The sequence below is a fragment of the Abrus precatorius genome, unplaced genomic scaffold (assembly GCF_003935025.1).
Source record: "Abrus precatorius isolate BTA unplaced genomic scaffold, Abrus_2018 Scaffold4, whole genome shotgun sequence".
Classification (NCBI taxonomy): Eukaryota; Viridiplantae; Streptophyta; class Magnoliopsida; order Fabales; family Fabaceae; genus Abrus; species Abrus precatorius.
In genome coordinates, this window is record NW_020874384.1 from 8,000,884 (window position 1) to 8,011,204 (window position 10,321).

At 29.7% G+C, this 10,321-nt stretch overlaps 1 protein-coding gene across 1 annotated transcript; it reads left to right on the plus strand.

The window, feature by feature from the left end:
• The first annotated feature begins 2,126 nt into the window (after window positions 1-2,126).
• On the plus strand, window positions 2,127-10,321 carry LOC113864591 (probable inactive purple acid phosphatase 27). Its single transcript, XM_027498481.1, has 13 exons — window positions 2,127-2,509; window positions 2,612-2,699; window positions 6,374-6,640; window positions 6,843-6,951; window positions 7,132-7,246; window positions 7,506-7,638; window positions 7,806-7,993; window positions 8,260-8,446; window positions 8,533-8,600; window positions 8,689-8,779; window positions 8,859-9,047; window positions 9,224-9,304; window positions 9,956-10,321. The coding sequence occupies exons 1-13, from the start codon at window positions 2,151-2,153 to the stop codon at window positions 10,007-10,009; spliced, it is 1,929 nt and encodes a 642-aa protein (XP_027354282.1). The 5' UTR covers window positions 2,127-2,150; the 3' UTR covers window positions 10,010-10,321.

Here is a 10,321-nt window from a genome sequence, read left to right on the forward strand (position 1 = left end):
TAATATCTTTAAATTTAAAGGATATTTATGTATTTTTTAAGATAAATTATTAATTTCTACTTTTTATTATTTTCATCTGAAAAACATAAAACATCCTCTATCTTAAAAGTACTATAAAAATTATCAAAATAAAATTATCACTGAAAAGAAAAAAGGGAGATTGTGATACATATTTCCTTAAGATGAAAGAAGCAGTCCACCAAGGGTTCCAAACAATAAACGAGAGAATATCTTGTACTAAATTTGAAGATTGAAACAAATTGATCGTTCAACAATTATATATATCTGAGCCACAACATTATAGAGATAGATAATATGTAAAAGAAATTGCAAATGATAGTAGGAGAATCCTTCTATGACACATCAAATACAATGCTTTTCTTGAAAAGTAATTTTTTTTTCTTATTTCTGCAGATTTTATAATATGATTTGAGAGTCAAACTTTTATGTGATGTTCTTATTTGCTGTAAGAAAAAAGTTATTGTTGTTTTACAAAAAAAAAAAGAAGTATTTTTAAAACTAATATTTCATCTTTTTATGTTGTAACTTGATGTTTAATTTATTTGAAATTCCAACCATTTTCTTTAGTTGGGATAAAAACATTTTTATTTATTATTTTTTTATCATTTTTTCCACCCTCTCTGCAACAAAATTCCAATAAAAAAGTGGCAATTTCTCCTCTCTTTTTTTTAATTTAGTTTGTGATATATATTTTGCTAATTTGCTTTGAATGAAATGCCCAAAAGTAGAAGCGAATGAAAAATCTTGTAAATATTAAAAATTTCTTGCTTCAAATCCTAATTTCACACATTTTATAAAGTATTTTAAATATTATTTTTAAGTATTAAATTTATTTAAAAAATTACATTTCAAATGAATAGTTAACCCCAAATATTATTCATAAAAAATAATAATTTAAAAGTTGTAAGTAGAACAAAAATCATAAAACCCTTTATCTTTGTTTTCAATTAATTGATATGCTCTCACTCCTTGTTATATTTGAAAAAGAAATTAGAAACGTTGGTGTGAAAAGGTTGAAAGAAAAATGATAAAAATAGAATGGATTTGCCTCCAAATGAACGCTGAGCATTAAAGTCAAACTAGAATTCTATTCCATTAGTACTTAGCGTGAACTCCAACACTAGAGTGGGTGTATGTAAACACAACTTGGCATCATAACCCATTAAAAATGAAAGGCTGTTACTTCCACCCATGCCTTCAACCGACAAAACTCTTGTCAAAGACAACATACTATTCTCCTTCAAATGTTAGCACTTAGCTGCCAAACATCTCCATCACTTGTTCCATAATGGGCCTGTGTCCACATTTTAGAAAAGTGGATTTCATAGGTTTATTCTTTAATATTTAAATAATTAATATTATTGTGTTAACAATATAAAAGTATAATCAATATTCCAATTTTATTAATCTCATTTTTTATAACTAAATGGTAAATGCTAAGCAATGGCTTAAGGCAATGTTTAAAGAACTAGATATACAAAAATTGTCTAAAATATAATAAATACACTTTTTAATATTTTTTTTATAATCTAATACAATTTCAATAAAAAAAATTTTGGACATTGTCTTCTTCAAATTATTTTTAATTAAAAAACATATTTAATAATTTAAAATTATAAAGATATAATAAATATTTTTAATGAAAACTTATTATTATTAATCTGTATTAATTTTTTTATAACTTTGAGATAATAAATATTTGTATTTTTTTCTTTTAACATGTAACTTTAAACATACATTTAAAAAATTAATAATTATTTTTCATATTTTAAAGATAAAAAATATATTTTTATTCAATATTTTCTTTATAAAATATAAAAAATTATAAAAAATGCAAACAAATAATAATAATTTAATTTAAAAAATTAATAGTGTAAATATTTTTATTTTAATATTTTTAATTGTTAACCTATATTTTTAAATACACATTAAAAATTTTATTATTATGAGTTAACACAATCATTAAAAATACGTTTAATTTGGCAAACATCCTAAGTCTCATAATAACCATTTAAGTGATGCAAAGTTTGATATAAACCCTAAACCCAAAACCAAGCATATATATATATATATATATATATATATATATATATATATATATATATATATGCAACAATCTCAAAGGCTTTATGCAATATTTTCCTTCTTCCCCTGCTTCCATGGAATCCCGTAATTGGGTTCTCTCCATTTTACTCTTTCTCTTCCTTAACCTCACTTCTTCAACCTCTGCAACTCCCACTCCCTCTCTTTTGGGCCCTGTCATTTCCAATACCACACTTCTACACCGCAACTTCACCGCCTTATCAGAATTCAGAACCATAAATAGACGATTTTTGAAGGATTGCTCTGCTTCAAATCGTTATCTTCAAGTTAATGTGAGTCCAAATTCTAGCTTGTCAGATGACCAGTTTGTCACAGTCACCGTCACCGGCGTTTCGAATCCTCAACCCGGTGATTGGGTCGCAATGATATCACCTTCAAATTCTGAGTAAGAACTAAGAATTGAATAACACATGCATGATTGTAGATAATGATGATGGAACATTCCAATAACATGAAATTGGTTTTGTTTTATTTGTTGCATATGCAGAGTTAAATCGTGTCTTCTCAATGATTTCTTCTATCTACAAACTGGTGATACGGCCAAACTTCCTCTGCTTTGTCATTACCCTGTCAAGGTGTGTTCATGCACATTCCTCTGCTTCAAATGTTCTACTATATTTTATATTTTATTTTTCATTTTAAATTAAATTAATAATTCTCTGCAGCTCCACCTTTTTTCAATCATTTTCTTTCTTCTGAGGTTATTGATTTGTTCAGTGAGATGTTTGTGCAATGTCCAGCTAGATTAATAGCATCTTTCAATTTATGGAGTATGATCAACAAATGAAAAAGTAAATGGAACAACTTGCATTCATGATATTGTTCATTCATAGCATACTTCATAAATGTGGCACCTATTCTCTTTGTCGGGTTTATGGTGCAAAACTTGCTTCTGTAATTACATTACATGCACAGTATTTATTTATTTTTCTTCTTTTTTAATCTATTTCTTCTATCATTTTCAAGCTTAATTATTTTTTATATTTATGAAAATTAACAGAAAGGACACATTACAAGGTGGTCCTTTCCATTCATTTGTAAATTGACGATGTTATTGTTTTTGCCGTCAAGTCTTCTTGTAATTTTCATATGATATAATTAAGTAAATAATCAAATTACTCCTTAAAAAAAATAATATTAGATATAATTAATATCCGAATGATTTTTTTTTACATGATATTTTTGAAAATATATATCTTTAGTTAAACCGCTTCCCACCTTTTTTTATGGGTATGAATCTAAATCTCTCTAAAACTATCTAAACTTCCATTATTTACTCATGTGAGCTTGTGCACTAATCTTTTGCAGGGTCATTATTTTTTCCTACTACTTCTTCAACCGAAACTAAAGGGAACACAATTATATATATACATATAATATTTTAAAAAATTAAAATTCATTTCAACAGTAACTACACCGTAATGTAATCTTGCCCATGACCGATAAGTATCCTCCAACTGTATGTTGATAGACACTTGCTTTACGCAATCTGACCCGTTCCTTTTGAACGGTGCACACATTGTCCATGTGCACCTTTTTCAGTTTTGCTATCGCTTTTCATCATGTGTACATGCCTTGGACGCCTTTCAGTTTCAACCCAGTCCACACACATTTTTCCTTCTCCGTTGCATTCTCTGCTGTAACATTTATATATATCAAATTTTCATTTTTTTAAGCTTATAAAATATCACTTATAGATTATTTAGAATCCGCTTCATATTTATATTGACGTGTCAAAATCAGATACTTCTACATGCATGTGGAAATAAATGTTCTATTTAATTTCTCACGTGCTGGATTGGAATTTTACTCACACAAACGTTGAGTCTTTGCTTGGGAAATCTCATTTCCTTAAAATATGAATATCTATTTTTGTGTGGTTATTTTTTCTGATTTAATTTTTAAAAATAAAATAAAATATAAAAGAAAGTTACTAAATAATAAAAAATAATTATGAGAAAATATATACTGTACAGGTACAGGCGTCAGCAATATAATTTTTCAAGAGTTCAATTCATTTTTGGTTAAAGAAAGAAGTTCATTTTTTCATGTGCTTAATTTGTGCATAAACAGCATTAATTGCCTTCCATTGTTTCACATTTATACATAGTGGTGACTTCTTATATTTAAATGAGTTTTATGAAAATTTAACTAAACGCACGAAATTTACATCAATTTAATTTTTCTTTTTTAAATCAAAGTAAAATTTTCTTTTGGTATGTCAAGGAAGAATAAGAAATAGCTTCTAAGGGCATTAAAGCCAAAAAATTGGGTGTCAAAATTATGATATCTTGAAGACATTGTCAAAGTTACGTTACAGTCACGCAATGTGTTGTAGTTATTCTCAGAAATGGTATGAGGTCTTGTTTCGTTCTCATAAAATTTATTCATTTGGTTAATTTATTCAATTTTTGGTGACGTGGAATAAGGCTTATTCTTATTCGTTATTATTTGTCAAATTTATATTTTTCTAATTTCTCTGGACAATAGCATTTTCGTGATTTGGATGATTTGATGGTTGCATCTGATCACTTTTTTTTCCTTGCAAATGAAGACGATTGCGTTAATAATTATAAACAAGAAACTGATTTTTTGCTCTTGATGAGATCAGAGAAGAGAACGTATATGGTTTGCTTTTGGTCACATTATCTGCAACAAGATTCATAAATAAAATTTTGTGATGCATATTATGCTAAAGTGTGTTTTGATTGAAAAGTCCAAAAGCAGAAAAAAATGGATAATCTTGAAAACTACAAGCTAAAGGTTCGAGGCCCCATAATTAGATTTCTCATTAATTGAAAGATACACCAAAGTAACTTAAAGGATTGATACTCTGAAAGTGAAGTTTACATTCAATATAAAGGATGAGATAATTGGAGCGAGTTGCGTTGTGAAGGATCATTGGCTTGATTCTTCCATCACGGGATAACGTGACATATGGAGTTGAAATGAGTGAGAATAAATTAGAATAAGTTAGAGTTTATATATATGTGTGTGTCTTTGAGGTACAAACTTTTTTTTAAAATTTATCTCTAAATACGTTATTGGGTATAATCCTTTAAAGTCATATATAACATAATTTCAAGACATTTAAAAAAATAAATAAAATAATAACTATTTTAAGTATATTTATTTAAAATAAACTAACTTATTGGATATAAAATGCTTTTTAAATATTTTAAAGTTTAATTGCTTTCATTAAAGAGGTTCGTTTTTTCAAAAATTAACCTAACTAAATGCAACACAAGCCATAAACTCCGAATGAGCTTGTTAACTCATTTTCATAATAAACAAAATTATATATATATATATATATATATATAATAAAAAAAAGTAATTTTTCAACTATTAGAATATTTATTTATATAATTAAGATTTAGTATAAGTCTTTTAAATTTACACCTAGTGTCAATGAATCATATTTCATATATATATATAAGAAGGATATTTTTATACAAGTATAAGTTTAAAAATTTTTACACTTGATCTGGGTCTTTCCTTTAACGTACATCTAATGGTCATTGAAGTAATAAATCATAACTTGTTAGATGTAGATTAAATAAAAGACTCAATCAAATTGAGTATAAGAGTTTTTAAATTTACATTGGTGTAATAAGATTTTACTCATATATATATATGACACAAAAAAATATTTTTTATAATTAAATTTATTTTAAATGGATTATAACTTTAACTTATAAAACAATTTAAACAGGTAAAATGACTATACTCAATGAAACAAAAGAATCTACTAATGCAATCTTCTATTACTGAACTAGTTAAACAAAGGCTTAAAGTCATGCAAAAGCAAAATTATTAATTATCAATTTCTCTCTTTTTTTCGAATTAAACATATCTTTCCTCCGAGCCAAATGTCTTTAACTAGTGGTTTTTTTGAAGCCGTCTTTCACTATTGTTGATAGGTTTGAATGCAATAAGTACCTATTGAAATGCTTCAGTTTGACTTGTGGATATGTGATCTCTGTCATCAATGAATTCCATGTGCTTTACAGCTTAAAAAAACATTATCATTGATCATATCATAAGTATTTACCAACAATAAAAAATAATTAAATAGGCACCATAAAGGTAATCACATTGGCACGTGAAAATGTTTCAGAAAATTGCTAGGGCACTACGAAATATATCATATGATAAAGAATTGACGTTAGTTTATGTGATCACCAGTCATGAAAATGTCATGTAAATTTTGCAATGCTAAGTTCTTTCGAATTAACACAAATGCTAGGCACAATACATGAAAAACGATCCAGACTACCTCAATTGCAGAAATAAAGAATGCAAGAAATACCAGAATGGGAAATGCATTGTCATAACTTGCGGTGGTTCAATAAAGTTTCATGTTATCAACATTAGAAGTGACATTGAGTTTGTGTTCTTCACCGGTGGATTCGTGGAACCCTGCATTGTGGGAAAGTCCAAGCCTTTGGGTTTTGCTAATCCTAAGCGGCCACTCTATGGACATCTCTCAAGCATAGATTCAACTGGAACTTCAGTAAGTAGCAAACTACTTTTTCTACTTCAAACTAATAGCGTGATTTAATTTGTGTTCAAAAGCTTAAGGATCCACATTTATTTTATTGCTATTTAGTTGTAACTTCTACGTTGAATTCACTGTTATAATATTTTCAATCACACACTAATTCTCAAATGGGTTTGGATAAAAGCTAATGGTTCTTAAATGAATGGTGGGGTAGATGAGATTGACATGGGTTAGTGGAGACAGAGAACCTCAGAAAGTCCAATATGAAAGTGGAAAAACAGCTACTTCAGCAGTCACTACATTTTCACAAGATGATATGTGCAGTGAGTCATAGCTTTACTTCCCTTCTTCATATGTTTTAAGTTTGCTTCTATTATGTAGTTTAATTTGAAGGGTGAACGAACAGTTGAGTGAAGTAATTTAGTATTTTACGTTATTTTGATAAGGAACATTTTTTATAATCGTTTAGCTCATGATTATTTGTTTCCATCCGAAATTTACAGCTTCAATTTTGCCAAGTCCTGCCAAGGATTTCGGATGGCATGATCCAGGATACATTCATTCAGTACTTATGACAGGACTTAAACCTTCAAGCACCTTCTCCTACAGATATGGAAGGTATGAACTTCATGGAATAAACTGAGGGTATAGTTTGATAAACTATCTATTCTATCATGTTAGATGCATTAATATGATTTTATACCGAATATCTGTCAAACTTAAAAATAGTATGGAAAGAACTTAGCTGCTAGGCTACTTAATGGAATGATACTAATATAGCTAAACTCCAAGATTTGTATATGTGCACTATATATTTCAAGAATTGTGATTTGCCTCATTAAAATGAATTGATATTGTCCTTCTGCTTATGGTCCAGTGACTCCGTTGGTTGGAGTGAACAAATCAAGTTTTCAACTCCACCTGCTGGAGGATCAGGTAAGCTCAGATTCATTGCATATGGTGATATGGGCAAGACTCCTCTTGATGCTTCAGAAGAACACTACATTCAGGTAAACTGCTACTTCGAATAAATTAGCATCTATAATTCAGATGCATCTTGACATAGGCCACTAGGATTGGACTAGTGATGAGGGTCTTGGTATTTTGCTGGAGGTCATTGGGCTTCTCTCACATCATCAGTATGTACTGAATAGTTTTTGTCTTGTTTTTCAAACAGCCAGGAGCTCTTTCAGTTATTAAAGCAATAGCCAATGAAGTGAATTCTAACAATGTAAATTCAGTCTTTCACATTGGAGACATAAGCTATGCCACAGGTTTTCTTGCAGAATGGGATTTCTTCCTTTACCTTATTAATCCAGTAGCTTCAAGACTTCCTTATATGACAACAATAGGGAACCATGAAAGGTAATGCATTCACATGAATGATAATGCTTTCCAACAAATTTTCTTGAAATTTCCTCAAATATCTACTTTATTACCTGAAGCATTTAGACAAAGTTCCCAGAAAATCATTACTTAATTTCCTGTAAATTGTAGAATGATGAATATTTAAAATTTAATGCATGTTATTAATTTTTGTACTCAAATGAATGACATGCATTGTAAATTTCATGAAAAATAGAAAAAAAAAATGTTATGGTATCATTTTTAGACTTCTTGTTTGTACTCAGGGATTATATAGATTCCGGTTCAGTGTATGTCACTCCCGACTCCGGTGGGGAATGCGGAGTACCTTATGAAACATACTTTCCAATGCCAACTGCAGCAAAGGATAAGCCTTGGTACTCTATTGAACAAGCAAGTGTTCATTTCACAGTAATATCAACAGAGCATGACTGGTCAAAGAATTCTGAGCAGGTAAAATGAGGGAAGACATTATTTTGTTTCTTATATTTCTAGCTCAATTGAATGGTTACATAATATGTATAACTTCCCTATTTCAGTATCAATGGATGCAAAAGGACATGGCATCAGTTAATAGACAGAAAACACCTTGGCTAGTCTTCATGGGGTGAGTCATACACATTTTCAAAAAATGGGTTGTTGTCCCAACTTTGGGATCAATCTACTAAGCATATTCATGACATTTTTACATGCAGACACAGACCAATGTACACCTCTTACAGTGGATTTTCTTCTGTTGATGGCAATTTTGTTAAAGATGTGGAGCCATTACTATTGGAAAATAAGGTTAGCAAATCAAGCTCCCTTGGGCCTTGTTATACATTTCCTTCTAGTAGTAGTAAACTGAATTGTGAACATGAAACAGGTTGATTTGGTTCTTTTCGGCCATGTGCATAATTATGAGAGAACTTGTTCCGTGTATCAAAATGAATGTAAATCCATGCCTACAAAAGATAAAAATGGAGTAGACACATATGATAACAGTAATTACACTGCTCCCGTGCATGCTGTCATTGGCATGGCTGGCTTTACCTTAGACCAGTTCTCAAGGAATGTAAGTAATTATCTCTTCATCATTCTCCTTCCTCCAGATTCTTTACACTTTCTTCATATTTTCACTTCTTGCAGGAAAATTACATTACAGTTATTCATATTGTGCATCCATATCTTAAGGACTGTGCTTATGTTTTTTTTCTAAGCAATCAAATTGTATATTTTCTTTAATCACAGGCAAGGAGCTGGAGCCTGAAAAGGATTTCCGAGTTTGGTTATTTAAGAGCACAAGCTACTAGAAAAGAGTTAAACTTAGAGGTTAGTGTTTACATGCTTATACTCCAACTCAATATCGCCAAAGTAGAAAAAGGAAATATACTTCTGTCAAGGATTTCTCAGTGGAATCTCTTCCTATCACATTACATAACCCATCATAATCTCTCTCTCTCTAGGGGTAGACATCCCAATAGCTGTCTACAAAATATTTTCCCAAATGCAAAGATCAATAATTTCCCTTTCAGAGCAAATTTTATAAATCCCTCTAAAAGACAACAGATCTATAATGGAAGTCACACTTTCATATGACTTCTCAAACAATAAATCAAGTGTTGATTAGGTTCTTTTAAGCATCAATGTTGCTCTAAGGCTCATTTTCTTTCTAATGGGGTACTTGGTAATTGATCTGGGTGAAAATGTGAAGGTGAAAATTGGAACAGTTAATATTAATGTAGCCCCCATTATATTTCTTCCATTTACCACCTTCCAAATTTTCATTCTTACCAAGGATGTCCCAAGTCAACTAAACACACTCATATTATAGCTACCAATGAAATAAAATTACCATTCATTGTTTCATAACTTTTCATACTCCTATTATCTTCAGTTCTCTTGTGCTCTTAGAATCACTTCATACTTCTTTTTTTTTTCCTTTTTAACAAATTAAATTGACTATCATCTACTTTGTTGCAGTTTGTGATCTCAGAAACAAGAGCTGTTAACGACAGCTTCCGCATTATAAAGTGAGAGCTCACTTAAAAAACATATATAAGTGAAACATCTATTATAGATAGAATAGACAGATAAATACACACACGTTGTTCGAAGACAAAGGAAACATAGAGACAATTGCAGACCATCAACTTCTCACTCTTTATATTGTACATGGTTTTCTATTGCAAATAGAATTCTCTTTAAACTATGAACTCATGCAGCTTGAAAACTTGTATTCTTGTGTGTTTGGAAACACGTTAGAAAGTTAGAAAGCCTGTAAATGTGAATCCAACGAAAAAAATATAACTAATAACTTCGAAGTAAACGTGAATTTTTGCTAGTTAT